This window comes from Phlebotomus argentipes, unplaced genomic scaffold (assembly GCF_947086385.1).
Source record: "Phlebotomus argentipes unplaced genomic scaffold, Phlebotomus argentipes genome assembly contig_42, whole genome shotgun sequence".
Taxonomy (NCBI): Eukaryota; Metazoa; Arthropoda; class Insecta; order Diptera; family Psychodidae; genus Phlebotomus; species Phlebotomus argentipes.
In genome coordinates, this window is record NW_026776171.1 from 1,396,682 (window position 1) to 1,418,683 (window position 22,002).

The following is a 22,002-nucleotide window of genomic DNA, read 5'->3' on the forward strand; positions in this document are numbered from 1 at the left end:
ACGATGCCGCAAATGCACAAGCTAATTGGTGCACTTCTGGTCGACCGGACACAAAACTAATTAAATCCCCGTCAATTTTTCCACTGAACACTCAATTCTTCAGCCCGATGTGACCAAATGTGGTCACATTGGATGCAATTGGACGACTCATTAGTGCGAAAAATGCACAAATCTCATATCACGGGTCTATTAGGAGAGGTCTATTAAGAGAGAAGGTGTTTTTGCCAGTGGGAAATGTGTGCTTATTGCAAAATGCAAGGTTGCCGAAGATCACGTATTAAGCAAAAATCACTCACTCAGATCATCGCCAACTGAAGTTAATTTATAATGCTGGAAAACACACACAAAACACTCAACATTCACTTGTTCGACGATTCTTCCTGCAAAACAAACAAATTAGAGAGAGAAAAACATGGATTTTAACCGAAAAATCATACAAAGTTGTTAAAACATATTTCCTAAAACAATCAATAAGTGAAAAGAATGTTTTGTAAAAATTAATCCGAATAAATAACAAACTGTTCATGAACACTGTTTTTTTTTCTTTCTACCACTCTCAAAACACCTTCTCTACAACTCGGATATCGTGCTTAAAGATATAATAATAATAATAGCAAAAGAGAAAAAAAACGATCGCGTATGATTTTTCCGTTACTTCATTGTGAATTCACAACTTGGAGCACTTTTTCTGCATTTATCACGACAAATTCACCCGTATTTTGCCAGTTGGCTGATCTCCGTAAAATATCTCTTACGCGCCATATTTTCATCCACCAAACGAACAACAACAACAAAAAAATCCATGCGCGCCGAGCGATAAATTACTGGTTCACCTTCCCAATCGACAGATCACCTGGCGTAGGCACAAAAGTCTGGACAGAGTGAATTAAAAGCTCAGACAATTATTGCAAAAAGTACCCAATATAATGAATGCCATGTTTCGTGTTTGTGTTTTGGTCAGAAAATGTTCCCGTTCTAGTGCGATCAGTTTGATGGAAATTCTTACAACTTCGATCACAACAAGATCGACTAATTAGTTTTGAGTGAAAATTGCGTGATCGCGCTGCATTTGTCAACAGCAACAATGTCTTGGACGTGTGGATAAAATCACCAACATCTCAGACTCGGCTGATCAATATCGCGTTTGTGCTTTCATTTTCACCAACTTTGGCGTGGATTTCGTGCAATAGAATTCACTTAATAATAATTAAAGTGAAAGAGATTTTGAGGTAATCCAAAGGGGGAGATAATATGGATAAAATCTGCTAATCACTCAATCCTATCACCCTGAAGATTATTGAGTAGATTTTTGTTAAAGAGATTTTGTAGATTTTGCAAGTTTTCAATTGCTATTTTTGTGGAAATCGATTTTTTTACAATTTTTCGTTATCATAACCTTAAAGATAACCTTAAGAGATCTTGAAGAATTTGTCAGGGAAGTCCAAAGTCTGTCTTTCTGTTGGAATTGCGGGTTTTAATACAAAACAAGCTCAGAAAACTTCTGGAAATGAACATTTTGAATCGAATTTTTGTGGTCAAGTTTGTGGTTATGTTTGATTTTAAGAGAATTTTCTGTGTTTCTCAATCGCAATTGCATTTCTTTCGCGTTGAACTTAACAAAACGAAATGAGTAACGATTTGTTAATTCGTATTTTCTTCCATTTTCACTCATTTGCGAGGTTAAAATGCTTCACATTGAAAGGTTATGATTTTATTATTATTGATATTCATGAATTAGCTAACTTGAATTGATTTCATTGGTTATTTACGCAGAGAAGTTCAGTTTATTCTGTCAGAGCGATTGAGTTTCTCACTAAATAATTCTTCAGAATACAGACCATATTATCTCCCCCTTGGGTGAGTCCAGTGAATGAAGATTACTTCTTTATTGCCACTGAAGATCATCGGCGTGATCGGATCTCTTATTTTTGAGAGGTTCCGCGCCCTGATCGAGATCTCAACGGCGACACCTTTTCAGCCACTCGCTATCGCTCCCCTTCGATCACACAAAGTGTGATTGTTGGGTGGCAAAAAGCGCCACGATCCCTCTTGAATAATTCATCGCAATCCACCTTCTCTCGCGCGCCCGCACTTGGCGAGAGGGAGTGAAATAAATTATTTTATTTGCTCCAACCACTCATGAATGATTCATTGGATCGCCTGGCATGCCAATAAAATTGACTGTTGCACCACATTAAACCAGGCTTTTTTGTGTTTTTCTCCAATCTCTCACGAGAGATTAAAATTGTGCGTGAACTTCAGGCAACTTTATGTATTAATTAAGATTTTCGCCTTCTAATTTTCCTTTTTTAAAAATATATCACCACAGCACAAACTTATGGCGCGAAGTGATCGCATTTTGTGTGTGCAATATTTGTAGCAAAATGAAGCAATTATAACTGCCTTTGACACACCCTAAATATTTTTCACATGATTATGGGAAAAATGAATATTTGAAAAATCCTCACATTTTTGCCTCAGCCCAAACATGATTTCCTGCACTCATTTTTATCAGAAAAAAAGAACTCAGCGAACACACGTGAATGAATGCGCTTTGCGTTCACCCACGGTCAATATTGTGGTGCGATATTAAATTATAATTAGTTTTTCTTAGACTTTCATTTCGACCCATATCTGTGCGATAGCATTCGCTGCGTGTTGTACAAAATGCGCCTCTCAACGCACAACAAGAAGGCTTTAATGTTTGTCTCTCTGACAACATTTTAGTGCAGGAGATCTTATGCAAAACGCCAATCGACACATTGTATTTCAAACGCCAGTGCGTTGAGCCGCTCATTTAAATAGAGTTTAAGAGTCGCGCGCGCGCACAAGTTGAAATATAAAACATTCTCGCGCTGGCAATTAATAGGCTCATATAAATAAAATCTGGATTAATTGCAAAGTCTCACAATTAAACTTTTATATGGCATGATAAAATGCAAATTTTTCTCTCTATTTTCGCTATATTTATTATCATTTTTTTCTTTTATAATTATCCATATGTTGATGTAATTTTCCATAATTAATATTATTATTATTATTATGTTTTTTTTTTCTCTCTCACTAAAAATCCAAATTACATTGAATTGAAAATTATTTCTCCTTCGACTTTGACTTTTACACACTCGTGATTTTTTCTTTCTTATTCATCTTTGCCTTTTCGTCTTGAAAATAAATTGTTTTTTTCCCTTCTTTTATCACAACAAAACAACAAAAAGGTTGGACAAAAAGCCAATGAAAAATTTTCTTCTATCGACAAAAATTCCATAAATTCGAAATGCATTTCAATAATAATATTTAGGTAATAAAAATCAGGACAAAATTGATGGAACAATTCAAAATGCGCGCCTCAGTTTAATATCTCACGCGAAGCAGACGAGATAAGAAGAATTTCGTAATGAGGAAGTTATTAAAGTGTCTCAAATATTTTTCCTCCGTTTTTTTTTCAACCATCTCAGCGCGGCGCAATTGAGACAAGAAGAAAGGCCAATTAATACCATAAATGCCATCTGCAATCTCATTTTGATAGAGCCATAAAATTGTGGTTTATATTTGAGAGAAAGAGACTAGAAAAAAATTGGTAGTTTTTCTTCAATTCACTTTCATCGCTCGAGATGTGTAAATTGTAAATCTCACACGATCAAAAGTGCTCAAATGATTGAGTGATTGCCAAGGGATGTTTTGAAAATTTACATCACTCTTGGTTTTTTTTTTCATCTACATTATTTTAACATAAAAGGTAAATATTATTAAATTCTAGCTATATTATATTTCTTACACATTATTCTTAGATACACATTTTCTTTCTCATCTTCTTTCTTACACTCCTCTAAATCTACATTTATATGTAATGACACAAATCTATAATTGCTACTTTCACGTTTCTTCTTCTCACCTAAACTTATTTGATTGTAAATGAAAAATACATTTAAGGATAAAATTAAGGGGGAAATACAATTTTTTTTTTTTACAAAATAGCACTTTTGCTACAAAAAATCACTACAATCACTTAAATTTTTGTGCCCACGCGCGCGCGCGCGCATTCAAAAGAAGAAGAAAAATCCTGATTTTCACAACAAAATTCCGCACTTTATCCCGCCACCTTTGACTGCGTCTTCGGCGCTTTCTGGTCATCATCTGTGAAGAAAAAGGAAGGGAAAATGCGTTGTGAGTCGATAAATCATGATAAAACAGGGAGTGAAAGATTAACTATTCATCCAAAATAGACTTTATTCCCACTAAATCATTTATTATTTGCAATTAAAACCACAATATTTAACAGTAATTACTCATTGTGACACACACTCTAACCAAGATTTATCAGCTCAATTGCGATAGAGAATCAGAGCGAATTTCGCGAAATTACTCAAACACAAGAGAAACACCCATAAATATCACTTATTTATGTGACAAGTTCATAAATTAGGTAATGAAATACAAACCACAGCATTGATTACATTCAATAAATATTAACAAGTCGAAAGAAAAACACTGAATAAACTTGATTTTGAATTGCCATTTTTTTTCCCGCGCTTATTATAACACTTCAAAAATCTCTTTTATAATAATGATTTTGCGCAAAAATTCAGGGAGTTTTTTTCAAACACACATTTCTTGTGCAAAACTGTCTGAGCGCGTATTTGTGTGTTTGTGTGTGAAGAAAAGGCAATTTATAAAGTTGTCTGTGAGGTGATCAAATCATGATTCCATACAATAAAGTCAATAAAATCCTGAGGCTATTTGCAAATTGAAGATTTATGCACTAAAGATCACGCTAAAGACGGTCTTTAAGTGTTAATCAGGCTTTCGTATTTGCCACTGATTTATTTCATCATTCAACAACAACAACTTTGATGAAATGTTTGAGAAGAGACAAGAAAAAAAGGAAAGAAAATTCAATTATTAATAAAAAAAAATCATCTCTAAACTCACTCGATTTCTTCCACAAGCACGCAATTCTGCTTCCAATTGCCACATTTGTCGTGCTTCGCGACGGCGGCGTTCTTGCACTCTTCGTCGTGCTGTTGGATGTCGGAACATTGGCCAAACTTGTGGATTTGTAGACACCAGAACCAGAGGAAGATGATGGTCTACTCCTGGCCGCTTGAGTTCTCGTCGCTCCACCGCCGGGATTGATGTCCAGCGTGGCGCTCTTCTGCAGCGGCGTTCGCAGCTTCGCAATGAAGCTCGTCTTGGCCTTCGGCGTGACTTTGGCCGGCAATTTGGACACTCTGCTGGGCGATTGTGGCGGATCCGCCGTGACAATCGGCACATTCGGGCTCGATGGCGGCTCGTCCTTCGTGAAAGTGCTCTGACGCTCCAACACCCTCGGCGTCGGCTCCTCAGCCGCCTTCGCCGGCGCGGAAGACTTAATCTTATTGATGATGTTCTTCTCCAGAACACCCGCCTTACTGCTGAATCCCGGCCGCACCAGTCCAGACTTGATGGAGTTGATTTTATTCGTCAAATTGGCTTTGCTAATGAAATTCGACGTCTTCCCCACCAAACTCTGATGCTCCTTGGCCGGCGCTTTTGTGCCACTTGGCAGTGTTTTGGCCTTCTTTGCATCTGTCGCCTTGGAAGCCAGATTTGTTCTGGCAATTCCACCACTCGATGCCGGTGAGACACTCTTTGTCGGCGATGCCGATTGCGAGGAGGACTTGGATGAGGAGACAACAGAGCGTCGATATGGTGAAACGTAGGGAACTTTCTTCCTTCCACGAACACTCTTTGCCTCCTGTCCTTCAGCACTGTCCTCCGTCCGCGAGATCTTCGCCTTTCCCTTCACCAGCGACTCATTACTGTCCGATCGTCCATTCTGATCACACGATTCCGTGCCTGAATTCTGTTCGTAGTCCAAACTACTCAAATCCGTGTTATTCTGCTGACTCTCTGGCGGCTTGAGATCACTCAAGTGCTTGAATCGCGCTGTCAGAGCACGAATTGACGACATATCTTCACCATCATCATTCGATGCCACACTCGTGGCATCAGCATTGTCCTCCACAACAGCACAAGCCTCACTCTGCATCCCATTCACCTGATTCATCAGCTGCGGAATTGTGGGCGAATCGAGTGTGTGCGTCTTAAAGCGCGCCGGATCTTCTTCCCTTCGTTGCTTCCGCAGCAATCTCTTGCTGCCACTGGCCTCAGTCTCCACCACTTGCAACACCTCCTCAGTGTCATCCTCAATGGACTCCGCATCCGTGGCATTATCCCTGGTCTGACCATCACTGATCACATACGTTCGATAGCGATCATTTCGCACTTTTCGCCTCTCCTTTGGCGTCAACAGCTTCCTGCCCTTCTTCGGCGTGGACTCCGCACTGCTAAAGTCCGATGGAATTGGAGTGACATCACTGGACACATCCTGCCACACTCCTCCTCCTGTCAGCGTGTCATCCATCTCACTGACAGCCGTGTCGTACTGTGAGAATGTGGCGTCCGTCTGAAGCGGCGCCACTTCTGACGTGATACTCGCCACTGAGATCATAGAATCCAGCAATTCATCCATTGCTGACGGTGGAGCAACACTGTCCAGATTGCACGTGGAATTGATGCTCTCCAAACTCCCATTTGTCATGATGTGACCACCAAGAGCACGTCTGGCCAGCAATCCCGGCGGCAGAGAGCGTTTCCTGGCTCTGGCGGACAAATTCGGACTCTGTGGCATTTCATAGCATCCCGAGACAGCACTCAAACTATCCATCCCAGACGGTGGCCTGACATTTTCCAGATCAAAGCTCGTTGCACTCTCCGTCATGGCATTGTACTGTGACAATTCATTGACAATCTTCTTCGCCTCCATGGCGATAATCGTGGAATTTGTCAGGGAACTCGACGGATCGAAACTCATCGGTCCCGAAGAGATGAATGGAAGTGAATTGTGATTCACACTGGAAAGAACTTCACCACCAACTTGGAAATTGATTCCACTCTCTAAGGAGTTGACAACAGTCTCTGTGTCAGTGTCCATTGAGTCTGGCTGCGAAGCGAATCCTTCACTCTCGCCATAGTCAAAGCGCAGTGTTTGCTCGAGATCAGCATGCGCCAGAATGCTCTTAATCTCCTCACAGCCATTTGACAGTGGTGCAGATGTGAATGGACACTTGTCCACGAACTCCTTGACTTCATTCGTTGGCGTCGGCTCTTCCTCAGGCGGCAGAATGTTGCTCTTCCCCTTCGAGAAGTCACTGAAAGTGGCGTCATCATCATTGAGCGATCCAATCATTGGTGCCGTCATGCTGATGCTGGGAAAAGACACGTCATTGGGACAAGTGTCTTCACTCCATGTGTTGTTTGAGGAGGATTTCCTCGATGGATCATCAGCATGATTGGAAGATCGCAAGTATTCCGCCTGAGAGACAAGAACTTGTGTCAATCTATCCACAGATTTGAGCATCAAATCCGGATCTTTGTGCTTATCCTTCAATCCACTCTCAAGTGCCGCCGCCGCCTCAATGCTCTCCATCAGGAATTCATTGGAAATCTCCATGTCAAAGGACGATTCATGCATTGAATCCTCAATCACATCCATATTGGTCAACTTCTGTGCCGGATACTCATTCGATCGCTCCAGCAGATTCTCCAATTCCCCCGAAAAGTTAAACATCACCCCATCTACGTCCGTGTCACACCCACTTGTGTGACTCCCCGTCAATCTGGTATGCTTTTGAGCACGTGGCGTGAGCTGACTTCCTCTTGACCCTCTTGTGACGTCGCGGAATTCCATCTCTACGTCTGGAGCTGTGCTGGGGACACCGACTGAATCCGGCACAGCTGCAGACGTAGTCTCCCCGTTTTTTGGCATCTCATCACGACGCACCGGCAGCAACTGCTTCCCCATTCCCACATTGATGCACTCCTTCAGCAACTGCTCATCCTTCTTCTCGCGCTCCTTGTGCCTGTCATACCGCGACGTCTTCAGCTGCGGCAATTGCGACTTCTTCGGCGATTGCACAGTAACACTCGTGACTCTCGTCCGCGATTGACTCGCCGGATTCTTATTCACATCCTGACCCATCCCTGTGCGAATGCACTGCTCCAGCAATTGTGCATGATTGTCATTCGTTTCGCACGATTCAATTGAACTGGAATCGTTTGCCTCCAAATTCACAGCAACACTTATCAGAGCCGTTTGCACGGTGAACGTCGAACCACTGCGCGGATCATCCTTGGCAGCTGATGTCGAAGGTCTCGACGCATTGCTGCCCGCTGCGATTGCTTGACTCAGCAAATTCGTGTCATCTTCAGAGTCCACGGAAAGAGAACTCAGAGAATCATCTCCCGAAGGCTGCTGTTGCTGTTGCGGTTGTTGTGAACTCTGTCCCACAGTTTGATCCTTAGATGGTGACCTGAAGAAGATGAAAAAAAACCATCAGAAATCAGTTTCTTCACTGTTTTTCGTGTTAAAAAGCCAATTAAGAGCCGAAAAATGAATCAATTTAGGTTAAAAGTTCTGATATAGAATCTTAAATGTGTGAAATATTTTAAAATAATTCGCTTTTATCATTTCTTCATCAAATTCCTCAATTTTCATATTGATTCTTCAACATTTCAGGTCAAAGACAAAAATAGAAATATCGCTAAACATGACAAATTGGCAAATTTTCACATTTCTCCGTTGATTTTCAATGAATATTACTTGATTTTTCATCTGCAATTCAACACAGGTGAAAATAAGCCTTCTAATGACAGCAAATGCACAAATACCTTTTGATTTTGGCCAATCCCGCCACACCAGATCCCACTGTGATGTCAGAGAGTCCAGACATGACGCTGAAATTGCACGGCGTGCCCTCGACTGGCGGCGCAAATTGCTGAATTTCATCCCTAACTGGCAAGTAGGGCGGCAGAATTGATCCACTGCGCAGCATCTCAATGGGATGCTCCTTAATCAGCGGCATATTCGACGCTCCCATTCCATCTCTGATGCACTCTTGCAGAAGATTCTCATTTCCACCGTCCGACGAACTGTCTGACGCCACAGCTTCGCATCGATTTGTGTCCAGCGACAGAACACTGAGATCTGAATTGCTGCCGGGTTTGGAGAGAAAAGCCGGCGTATCTTCCGTGCAATACTGCCTCACCATGTCCGGTGGCGTGATTTTACTCTTGGCCGACGTTTCACCTTCAGGCGCTCGCCGATTCATGCCCATATTGATGCACGACGCCAGCAACATCTCATCATTGACCGACTCTTCGCCATCAGACACAATATTGGCTGAATTATTGGGATTCTCTGCATTTTCCACTGTCTGAACAGCAATAATCTCCTCATCCTCCTCCTCTTCTTGCTCCTCACTCGGATGACTAATCAATCTCATCTCCTTCGTCAGACAATCAGTGACAATCTTCGGTTCATCATCGAGACTCAAATTGCTCAAGCTTGTGGCGCATGAGAATTGAGCCGGTGTATTTTCCACGCCAAACGCATTTGTGTCATCCTCAAAGACACTCCTCAGGCGCGGAGCCGAGGACACGTGCGGCGGCAGAGACGCGGCGCCCTCCTGCGTGCGCCGCGGCGACTGAGGGATGCTCTGTGTTGGCGAATCCGGAAGTTCTGACGGAGAAATAATGCCGCTGGCCAGTCGACTGTGAAATTAAACACAATTTTATTAATAATTTTACCATCAAGTTCAACCTTATGCAACGCTATACGGATGTTTTATTAGCTCTAATCATTGGCCTTTAGCCGGTGAAGATTCATATACAAATGTTGTCGATATTTTTTTACAGGGTTTACCATAAATGTATCATAAAGTCTCGCCAAAGAGTAATTATTATTATTTGAAGAAGAAATGACTTCAGACAAACCATAATTCCCAAAATAGTCCACAGAGAATGCCTCAAATCACAATTTAACACAGTCATTAAAGTGCATCTGAAGAAGTTCCCATATTTTGCCACACGCGAGAGACAAAAAGATTGCCTAATAAAGTCCCAAACCATTAAAGATGTGCAATTGTGCAAGATATAAATCAAAGGCACAATTTCCATTCACTTTTCTCTCCCTCTTTCTCTTTCTCTCTGTGTTTTGCAACTTTCTTCACGTCCACCGGAAATTACTAATGATCCTCAACGAGCAAAAATTCATTTCTCTGGCGAAAGGTCAAAAGAAGAGAGTCACAACAACATTACCTGAATTCACTCACGACAGAACTCCGATCGTCAGCACAATTTGGCTCAGCACTCGAGAGGGATTCAATTGAACTGGTGCGAGAGAACATCAGCGGCGTTTCCAGTGCATTGTCGACAAATGTGACAGCTTTTGGGGTGTTTCCACTGCCCGCTCCTGCGCTGTTTGATCCACTCTCCACAATTGGGGCCACGTCGTCCGCCTCCTGTGCGCTGACTTCGATTTTATCACCCTCGCGGGGCTTCGCGCCACCCTGAGCGACACCCTGGCCCGCTGTGGTGGGCGGTGAGCCACCCTCGAGACTACTCAGCGATCCATGATGACTAAACTCACGGCTGAAGCAGCCCGGAGTGCCTTCTTCGCAGTAATTCACCGGCTTCTCGGGCGTGTGAATGCCCGAGCTGAACACTGTGGCACTCTTCGTTGGCACGTCGTCTTTGGGTTGTCGCCTCAAGTCACTCATGGAAGCTGCATTGGAGATTGCATACGGAGTGCCCTCAGTCTGGTAACACTTGACAGAATCCTCCAGAATGAGAATAATCTCATTCCCATACGATCCCGCCACGGAAGATGGATTCTTCTCCTCCACATCCGACTGATTCTCCGCATATCGCAGAGAATAGTCAGTGATTTGATCCAAATCCGTCTCTTGATAGTCCCCAAAAGACGACGAAGCCTCATCTTGGGGCTCTTTGATTGTTTGCTGCTGCGAAACATGCCGTCGCGGCGTCGGTTCAGGCTTTCTCACCGCCGGCACGGGCTTCTTATCCGGCAGAGTTGTTCTCTTAGCAATTGGTGGCGTTGATCCACTCTCTTTCACACCCTCACCCCTTGAGATGCGCTGCACAAAATCCCTCTGATGCAGTAACTCAAGATTGGCAAAATCCTGGACAGTTTTCTCCTCCTTAGGCGGCGTTGTCACATCCAAATTCTCACAAGTCTCCTCCAAATTCTGATCCAATTCCTGCTCCAATGCTCGTTGCTTTCGCACATTCAGCGTCGGCAATTCCTTCAGATTCAACGACTTTGTGATTGAATCCATCGCCATTTGATTCACCACGCCGGGTCGGAAGTTCAAGAGGTTCTTCAGCGCTGCATTGCTACCATTCGAGATCATCTTGTGCTTGCTGTGAATCAAACTCCGCAACATCGGAACGGCTCCATTGTCCCAGAGATACTTCTGATCCTCCTGACATCGCGCCGAGAGATTCCACAGTGTTCCACAGGCATTGCTAACCACAGTCAAGCTCTCACTCTTCAGCTGTTGCAGCAGAATTCCAAGACAATCTCGCTGTCGCAGAATTTTCCTATAATCCTCCCGCACAGCAATGTGACTCGACACATTTCTGAGAATTCCTCCAGCATTCTCCACAATTGTCAGCGTCTTGCTGGGCGCCTCGAAGGTCAGCATGTCCACAAGGAAGGCCAGAGCACCATCAACAGCACAGAATTCAGCCTTGTTGGCACTGCAGTGAGCTGAGAGGTTCCACAGTGCTGAAAGAATGGCCTTCAGCGTGTTCTCCATCTTGTTCCTCATCGCTGCACGCGTGAGAGCAGTCACAGTTCCGATTTCATTCAGTACAGATATCATATTGGCATCAGCGCGCCACGAGAGATTCCTCAACACACTGGCAGTGACCTGAAAGACAAACAACACACATCAGAAGAGCCCAAGATCTTACCGAAAATGACTTAAACTAACTTATTTCAAGGAGAACATCAACTGACCTGAAGCAAGTCATCAGCACTGCTGTCGAGTTGAGCCACCAGAGCCTTCATGAAGTCCTTATTGGAGCACAGCAGCGCCTTGTTGTTTCCATCGCCGAATGTCAAGTTCGTGAGCGCCATTCCAGCGTAGCGTCGCAATGAGATGCAGCGCGGATCCGTCGATTTGGCTCCGTGAGCCGCGTGATCGAGATGCACGAGATTGGCAATGGTCTGCAGTGCACCCAATTGACACATGGCGTGCCGATGCTCCTCGTCGAAGCTGATTTTCATGAGACTACTGATCGCCTGACTGGGGTGCCTTTCCGTGTCATCGGCCACCGCTTCGCCGGACTGCTTGAGTGTCTTTAGGAAGTTACAGTACTCCATCACATGCTCAATAAGTCGCAACACTTTCACTTCCCGCCGCCCCGCCTTGTCGTCCGGATGACAGAGAACCACATTGTGCAGCGCCACACTGGCATTCTTCCTCGCCACCTCATCACTGTCCGAATGTATCATCTGCACCAGCAGTGCAATGCATCCCGATCGCCTCAGAGTGGCGCAAGTCTCTGGCGAGCGAGACAACTCGAGGAATTTCGATGACATCTCCACAGCATCGTGAGATCCCAGCATGGAGAGCAGCGAATAGACACACTCCACCTTCGGTCCCAGATCACAAACACCACCCGGCGGCAGGGATGACGAGCTGAGCGCCGCATGAACATCCGACGGACGATCAGCTGGCCATGTGCCGTGATAAACCTGCGAGGAAGTCGATGGTGTGTCGAGGAAAGACGTCACAGGACCCTTTCTCATCCTCTCACGATCCAGCGAATGCTTCCTCTCATACTTCAGATGATCAAACTCCGCCATGCGATGCAAGTGACTCATTGGCTCGCGTCCCAAACTGTGATGCTCCCTCTCGCCACCCGTCGACAGACTCTTCTTCCGCCGCGTGCCCGTGTGCACAGCCGCCTCAGCCTCCTCCAGCACAGCCGCCGTCGTCGTGGCGTCGCTCTTTCCTTTCCTATGCAACCTCATGGATTCACACGCCGCCAACTCATAGTCACTAATCTCACCATCTCTCTCGAATCTCTTGTCCATCTTCACACTCTCGCTCGGATACTTCGCCGCTCCTTCGCCCTGCTGACCACCCGAAGGTCCCGCTCTGGGCATCTCCTCCAGTTCCGGCGGCGGAATTGCATCGTAGTCCAGGAAATGCTTCTTCTTCTCACCCTCCTCAGAAATGTCTAGATCCTCAAGATCCACATCGAACTCCTCCGATGACGAATCCATCTTTATGCGCGGTGCATTTGAACTCTGCAAAGAAAAAATACAATTAGACTTTCTTTCACAAAACAATCACAATATTTTCCCAATTGTCCAATAATTGTCTTCACAACAATTCACTTTTTTCTCCCTCTTCTACACTGCAGTGAACGTCTGGGAAATGCGCGCCTTTCTGTCTCTGAGGGAGAGTAAAAACTGAGCGCTTCAATGAAGTCGTCAATTTCTTGTCGCATGGCGAAACAATAGAGGGAATCACAGAGGAAGAAATCGTCACACTTGAGTGGACAGAAGGAGAATTGCAAGAAATTATATAGTAGCAAGTCAAGACAGCGAAAGAGAGTGAGAAGAAGACAAACTCAGCACAACTGCTGAGAGATTTTTCATTGATTACAACTCTGCACAACAACATTTTTATGCTGCAGTGAACAAGATGCACAAAACTCTCCGAAACAGTCGCTGAGAGAAGAATTGTCACACACAGATAAACAAGAGCGAAAATGCGGAAAAGACGAAAAAAAATACTCCGTATTGATTGGCAGGAAGCAATGAAATGAAGCAAAGTTAATAAAATCCAACGAATTTTGTTGCGTAATTCATTTTAAAAAATTGATATACATTAAGAAATTTATCGTGTGAAATTCAAGAGCTGTAAAATCACCTCCAGCAGCATTGATTAAGCAAAGAAATTAAGCATTCAAGGAATAATGAACTGATGCATAAACGTTGATTCACTTCTTCTGCGAAACAACAATCATTTTCTACCATAAACAAGTCATTGTCGACATAAGTCAATTGCGTAGACAATTCACATTCGATGGTATTTCTACTGTCCAAATCAATTTCACTCTCCATCAACTCCGGATGTCATAAAGCGACACTCAAAACTCGTAAACTACACACATTAACCATTTTCTCTCTAAACAACCTTGTCGATATTCTTGCAGAATTCACCAGAAAACAACGCAGCGAACGAGAAAAAGAGAAGAAAAAGGTTGAATTGTGAGCGCATAAAACCCAAAATTACCACCGTGAAGCAGATTATCGATGAGTATTATTTCAATTGAAATTGAACCCTTAGAGGTTTTTTTTTTCTTTTCAATTTACCTTCTTCTCAGTGCTAATTGAAAAAAATAACACCGCGTGAAAAGACACGAAAAGGAGGAAAGAATTGGCCAAGAGACAAGACAACAAAACCATAGCGATGAGGCGTGCAAATGACAATTTTGATTGTCATCGATGCACATGAATAGCTTTCAGAGGAATTTTCTTTGCAAATAGGGAAAAGCGGGGCCATTTTATTCACCCATTTGACGATTTAAGCATTGAAAAGGCAAAATTGCCATTTTTTTAAGGGAGAAAATTGAAAATGAAGCGTCAAAATCACAGCGAAATTCACCAAGTTCTCATCAAACACCTTCTAATCGTTTATTAAAAGTAATTATTTTGTGAATTTTTGTATAATAAGCACAAAAAACAACTTTTCATACCTAAAAGAATTTTTTTTGAAGTTTTCAATCGAAGTAATTAGAAAAATATGCAAAAATATTATGAATATGTTAAGCAAAACTTTAAAATTTTGAAATTTTTATGGTAAAACAGATAAAAAGCTTTCTAAGAATACATAAGACGCAATTAAGTTTTTCTAAATGGTTATATTTCATCTTCTATGTTTATTTATTATATTTGATCTTATTCAACCAGATGAAATAACACACTCTTGAAGAGATTTTATCATTAGAATCCGAGAAACTCCATCACATTTTCCAACACTGTGAAGCCAGTCAAAACGTCATTTGCACAATATCTACATGTTTTTTGGGTCACAGCACATCTCTAGCCCATAAAGTCCTCCTTCTTCTTGCTCGAGTTAATCTCCGCTCTTTACAATTAATTCATGCCGAAATGGCAAAAAAATAACACCCTCAATTGTGCATGTTCTTTACTATAAACACACCGCATGGAATTGAAGACAATCTCTCATGTTAATTCCAACAACTTCACTTGCGATGGAGAAGAACAATAAAAAAGCAATTTACAGTTTTTTAATTGAATTTTGCCTGATCAGCGATAATTATCATTTTGCACTGCAACAAACACTCTTACAATTTTTTTCTTCTTCTCTCTCCGCATATTAAATTAAAAAAAACCATACTTTATATAGCAGCAATCGCGAGTGTAACGGAGAGAGAGAGAGAGAGAGAGAGAAAGATTGGATTTTCTTGTTGTATTTAATGTACAAAAGAGGCATGAAAGAAAGGTGAGAGGATTGAAAAGAAATTTGAGCATTGTTACTTGGAGTTATAATTGTATTAAAATCACTTCACTTGAAAAATGAAAAATAACGACAGACATTCCCATTCACATTCTATTTTGGAGAGAAAAACTATTAAGAGATTTTTGAGTTAAGTGATAAATTCCAATGAGTACAATTTCCTCTCTCAAAACTCATTTTCTTACACCATTGCACCACACACAGTGTCAGTCAAGATGTCTCCGATTCACTGAGACATTCTAAAGGTAATTAGAAACCTAAATATATAAGCAGTTGGACAACAAAAAAAAGGAGAAAAAAGAATCAACACCAGAAGCGACCCACTTTGTCACATCAGACACATTTCTAACACAGCCAACCAACAAATTGTCTGCACCAGCATTTCATTTTGAACCGAAGATACACTTCAGATAATTCAAACCCATTAGAAGTCTCTCTCTTTTCCCTGATTTATGCCCAACACTGCAGGTCTTCACGATTTCTCACCAAACAGGATGGAAAGCATTTTCTAAGCGTCCCAGGAATCAGAAATTGCCATCAGCGTGTGTGCAAAAAGCCCCTCTATTTGTGGGTATATTTGACCCAAATTGACAGAATTAGATGGAGAAAAAGACTCACAAGACAGGGTAAAACTTACACTACATGTCCTATTTTTAAATTTCATCCTCGAAACACTCAACGGGAGTCGATTTCTATGTCCATTAGCCCGATATTCGCGCCGTCTTCTGTTATATCGCCCAAAGACATCTTCAAGTGTTATGAATGATGCATGATTTTCCATGTTTTTCAAGCACTTTTCTCTCTTCTCTCACAATTGCAAAATAAAACACAAACAAACACAACTTTCAGTGAGAAAATTTTCCTCAACACATACGTTCAACAGAAGTCAAGAAGAATATGGTTTTTCTCTCCAACACACAATGTTCACGAGCCGGCGTTCGAAAATAAACTGAAAATACATGAATTCTTACAAACTCAAGCCACTCTAATTTTTCACTTCTTCACACACACACACACAAAAACACAGCGCACAAACCATGGCATATCGCTACAAAGTCTAACCCCATCAAGACAAGAAGTAGTGTTAAGTATTATAGACAACAAAAAAAAGAAGAACACAGAGAGAAAAATTATACAATCATTAACCAGACCACAGACATTTTTCACCATTGAGACGCAAGTCGTGATTTTGAGGTGGAGCTCAAGATTTGTTAGGATTTATCAATTTAATTTGAGTGGAGAGAAATTCTCCGGAATATTTGAAGTTTTGCCCTCCCAAATTTAGATCAATAACTGCGTGTTCGCCTTCTTTTACTCTATTTTCCTCCATTAATAAGATCACGCCAAAGCCAGTGACACTCTGAATGTTGATGAGAGTCGTAAAAAGTCAAGTGGATGAAAGATAAAATGGTGTTGAATAAACAAATAATTAAAAAAAAAATGCTGAGGACGGAAGAAAAATGAGAACATTGAGTGGAGAGATTGAATATCCAATAAACGAATGAATATCAAGATTTCCTTCTTCCGTGCAAAAGACTTGCATTTTGAAAATGGAAAGTCGTAAATTATATTTTAGAACAAACACTTTTTCTGACCACAACTTCTTTTCGCGCTCGCGCAGATTTCATTTTTCACGCATCATCAGAAATATTGTTGTTGTTGGACTTTTTTTCTTCTTTCCTCTGCATTCACACACATATTTTTTTATAAATATATATTAATTGGGTGGGAAATGCAATAACAGTCTGTGCACGATATCAAAATTCATTTGATGAAATATCATACTTTTGCGCTCATAATTATTATTATTTACACATTGTTGCGCAGCTCAGAATAGAATGTTGGCGGATTGTAGAAGAACGGCGTTGATTGCAAGTTATTAATGAGGGAATTATTAATTAGTATTATTAGCTAATTTTGTCGAAAGATGCGCGCGCTTGTGATGATTGAAATGTCTCTTATAACTCTTCTTCCATGAACACAAAACTCCTTTTGCCCCTTTTGTTTATTCCCTCCCCCCCATCGGAGAAATATGTCTTGAGTGGTGAATGACTTTTGATAAATTTAACATTTTGTGCATCTCCATCATTCTAAATATAAATCCACTCTTCACTTCTTCAGCCACAAGATTTTCCCTCCTCATGCGCATATTTTGATTAGACACACACACAAACGAAAAGAGCGACGCAAAGTGCGCCGCGAGAGTGATTTTCATGTTGATATTGTGTAACATTTTCCACTGAGGAAAACAAAAACATCGGGAAAAGTGTTTGATGGTTAAACGAGAAAATTCATCAAAAGACATTCCAGAGCACTTAATCACTCAATGGAGGATTTTCTGGGTGGAGTTTTCTCATAATGCGCATTCACAGCACATTTTTGAGGTGACACAAAAATTCACACATAAGATGACCTCAAGATGAGCAAAACTCACGCTCAATTTCCACAAATGTCACAACACAAGAGGAAAAAGAGGAAAAAAGATGAGGAAAAAATTTAATTATATACCTCATAATTTCCATTCCAACACCTTTTAGATAACCTGTAATTGCCTATTTATATTTCATAACCACATTAAAAAAAAAAAACGTAGCCTCACGTGTCTGGGCAATTTCTCTATAATGGAATCACTTAATTAAACATTAGTTAATCTTACAAACTAAGCCTCAATAGAGTAGCACTTTCCCTGTGAAAATACGCACATCAGAAAGCCGGGGAAGAAAGACGTTTTCATTGAACTTATTGTTCTATAAATTGTTGTCTTTTTGACGCTTTTTTAATCACTTCTCATTATTCGATTTATGCCATAGAAAAATTATCTTGCTTCAAATTGAAAAATGTAGAAAACTTTATGGAATTTTGTATGATTATTTTCCGCAAATAAATGCCTTGAAACCCATTTTTAATTATTAAAATCTTATTTTTTCAGTCTCACATGAATTTGGCGCGAAAAAATGCAAATAATACTGAAATAAAATTTCACATTCTCTGTTTTTGCGTTAATTATAGAGCGTAAAGATCGAAATGCAGAAGTTAACCAAAAAAACCAACATTTCACTGAAGAGCAAGAAAGTGCACGCAAGAATAGAAAATAATGAATGAAAGTGTATTAAAATTTCAATAAAAATCAAAAATTATCGTATTTCAACTCATTTTCCACCCAAAATTATCAACTTTAGAAGAAAGGGTGACAAATAAGATCAGAGTGTGAAGACCTTTGTGTCAAATTGCGTGTGACAGAGACAATATTAAGGCCGCCCTGGTGAGGAAGTGTCTTGAAAACAATCTCAAAAGCAAAAGCAACACTCGAGCGTGATGTAATAATTGAAGAGATTCAACTCCTCTTTTGTACATTCGACATTCAGTCAATGCCAACTTGTAGGAGGAAAAATGCTATAGACAGACACACATCTTCACTCCTTCCGTTTTCACAGTCAATCATCCACCCATTAAAGCATCTCTAAACGGCCACGAAGAGAAGGCACAAGAGCGATAAAGAAGAAAATTAAGATGATTCCTCTCTTCTCGCAATCAAACGATCACAATCTTCATATATGATGACTCACTTTTGTTTAGCTCTATTCATTTAATTAGCCACTCGGTCATTGGCTTGTCCGTCAGACGTGCACGCGTCTCAAATGCATTTTCTTCTTCTATCCATTTGTTGTCTGTGTGTTTCTTCGACATGTGCATATATATTTGCAGGGCATTTTAGTAATCACCTCACAAAATCCTCACAAAATAAAGCGAAACGTCGAAACGTTCCTTCTTCAATTTCCTCGTCTTCCACATCGTGCAATATGGCAAATTTATTCAAATTATCCTCGCTCTTCCCCTTCACAGAATTTCACAGAAATGACCAGGCGAAGAAACACTTCTTGGCGCGTCTCTTCCAACGCCGATTTTGCCCCGAGAAGAAAGGAATGAGTGATGAAAAATGGCAGTGAATTGACGTGGGAGGATCATTGGACACAGATAACAGTCTGTCTGACCATAAAAATTGAAAGTAATTCACACACTTTCCTCGCTCATCTGCCACACAAACCATAATATTGACTCTACAACACAGCCAACACACCAGCAATTCAATTAATTAAAGTGTTTCTTCTCTCGCTCCTCTTTCAAATGAATTGACATGAAAATAAATAATAAAAATGCGTGTATTAATCATAAAAGAAAAAAACTTTATCAAAACTCATGAAGAGACAATTTGCTGTTCGCGAAATCATACAATGTCCAAGGATTTTACATAAGTCGGATGGCAAATTGACGCAAAAAGACATCGTGGAGTCATTGAATTTTTACGTGCAATCACGTGGGAAATGCAAATTCCAACTTTTATGCTTCATTTCCATGGGAAATATGAAAATCTTCCTGGGCGAGAGAGAATTGGAAGAAAAAATACATGAAAATTTTCTGGGAATGTTGCCAAATATGTTGATATGTAGTTTTGCATAAATTCTATTCTGCTTTTTAGTCATTTTGCAAGAAATATCAGAGAAGTTTTTTATTCGTCTCATTTTCCATTGCAATTTCACGTCTTGTTTTTGATACACTGAAAATCATCTGAAATGACATTCAAACTTAAAGTCTCCCAATTTTATGGAAGATTCAGTGGCATTTCAGCGGACAGAATTTGTCATAAGTTATTTTTTTTTGCCATTTTCCAAAAGATTATTACAACTGAATGTTACTGTTCAAAGTAACCTTGTTTTCCCCTACAAAGTGAAGTTAAATTCCTCTTCGCCGGAACTTTGGCTGCGATGCTGATTCAAGAACTGATTCATCCACGCCTCACAGATAAGCTGATTAGCAAGCCACTTATTGAGCTTCCTCAATATATTCAGAATAATAGTTTCAAGGGTTTCAAAATTGCAAAATGCCACCGAATTTCCAGTTTCGCACAGTCTAAAAATACCCCACAAATTCGTCAGCTCAATTTCCCGGCCTAATCTATTATTATAGATCCCCTCGCTCGATAATCCTCATATCAAAATCACGCTACAGTTGCTTATCGTTCGGGAAACGTGCCAGATATGCGCCTTATCGCACTTTGGCTGCAAAAAATGCGCCACAGCTGAAGAGAGAGAGATTCTCCAGAATTGCCCGCATTGCCTGTCCGGGTGTGTTTGTGGCCAATTAGCATTCCTCATGTGGAGTAAGTCCGCTATTTTTGGACTGAACCGAACAATAGAACCGATGGGGACAGCGCGACCTTCAGCTGCACTGCCACAACTTCTGCAGAATGTGAATTTGTGGCCCCCAAATGGCTGAGAGGCACGAAAATGCCTCCCAAAATCCACACACTTTTGGTGTCAAATTCTTCCTCATCGCGAGGGCTGTTTTTTTCCCGTGGCGCGACCCTCCTTTGTAAACATCACACAAAGAGGGTGGCATGGTGCATGCGGTCAAGTATTGATTTTCCACCCTCACTCTCCGGAACACACACTCTCCGGACGGGCATTCAAATGAGACGAAGATGCGGAGGAAAACAAAAAGAAAACCCAAACATCTGTGTGAAATCGGTCAAGTTGGAGTTCGAGGCAGTGCGACAAGAGTGGTGTGAAAAGTGTGGCGGAAAACCCTTTCGGTGGATGATTTGTGGATGGAGGAGGCTTCGTTGTGGAATTTTCCGAGCCACCCGCAGTTGAAATGCGTCTCACAAGGACATTTTTCCCAGTCTGCGCACAAGAACAAGCCCCATTTTTGCCACCCGCGAAACCCTCACGAAAAAGTCACATTTCTCACTGTTCACGTGCATTTTGCAGATGTTTCACTGTACAGAGTGATTCAGTGGAGACTTACCTCAATTCTTATAGTATTTGCACGACATTTTTCACTGGTTTTTCGGGATTTTCTGCACAAGAAACTACACCGGACGAGCACAAAATCACTGAAGAAACTCACCACACTGGCGCGGTGGGATGAAACGTCAAGCACGAGCGATGTCTGGTGGTGGGCGAAGGAATTACCAGAGAAGAAATTGAAAAGTAACGAAATCTCTGCTGAGGATTTTTTTTAAGATCAGACACAATAATATTTAACAATTTATTTTATTCATAGCCCATGTTTATAAATGATTTATTGCTCCAATATTTTGGAAAATATTGCCCTGAAGATTTGTATATTTGGCCCCTCTGGATAGAATAATCTCTTCCCTATGATTTTTGTCCAACAATCCAAAATAAAGAGAAGACCTTCGCTTCGATGTCATGTTGCTTAATGGCAGAATCTCAAAAGAAGAAGAAATGTAATATATAGAGTGTATAAATGAAGAGGAGAAGGTAAAGTTAGCAGCCACGAGTTGATTATCTCTCTCTCTCTCTCTCTTAGTGGTAAAATAGAAATATAATTTCGTTGATTTGTACTGTGAATCCGTTGTATTTTGGCATCTGCGCGCGTGAATCTCGTCTTCTCACGATCTTCCCTGCGACCATGCGTTGTCCCTGGAACTGTTGCCGCCACTGGCCATCTTCTGCTTGTAGTCCTTCCTCAGATGTTGCCGAATCTCCGTGTGGCAGTGCTCGTTGTTCGTCACAATAATCTCACCCAAGTCAGTTGTCGTCACGCGCGCTTTACAGTTGAACTTCCTGGA

General features: G+C 41.4%; 1 protein-coding gene across 2 annotated transcripts; it reads right to left on the reverse strand.

The window, feature by feature from the left end:
* Positions 1–3,009: 3,009 nt before the first annotated feature.
* On the reverse strand, positions 3,010–21,821 carry LOC132257230 (adenomatous polyposis coli protein-like). Of its 2 annotated transcripts, none has more exons than XM_059754066.1 (6): positions 21,213–21,821; positions 11,867–13,165; positions 10,141–11,777; positions 8,713–9,594; positions 4,933–8,354; positions 3,010–4,137 (listed from the first exon to the last, which is right to left on the reverse strand). In XM_059754066.1, exons 2-6 carry the CDS (start codon positions 13,139–13,141, stop codon positions 4,091–4,093), a joined length of 7,263 nt encoding a protein of 2,420 aa, XP_059610049.1. In that variant the 5' UTR covers positions 13,142–13,165; positions 21,213–21,821; the 3' UTR covers positions 3,010–4,090. The 2 variants fall into 2 exon arrangements, with proteins under 2 accessions (XP_059610049.1, XP_059610048.1); XM_059754065.1 differs by lacking the exon at positions 21,213–21,821 and adding an exon at positions 16,045–16,337.
* Between the last annotated feature and the right edge of the window lie 181 nt (positions 21,822–22,002).

What these genes read in the sequence shown, in the direction of transcription:
- LOC132257230 (XM_059754065.1), bottom strand. Translation starts at nt 16,188, where the DNA reads ATGGAAAATCATGCATCATTCATAACACTTGAAGATGTCTTTGGGCGA. An exon ending in GTGCTGATGACTTGCTTCAG is followed by an intron (nt 11,778 to 11,866) that starts GTCAGTTGATGT and finishes TTTGTCTTTCAG; the next exon opens with GTCACTGCCAGTGTGTTGAG. An exon ending in GTGCTTGTGGAAGAAATCGA is followed by an intron (nt 4,138 to 4,932) that starts GTGAGTTTAGAG and finishes TTTTCTTCACAG; the next exon opens with ATGATGACCAGAAAGCGCCG.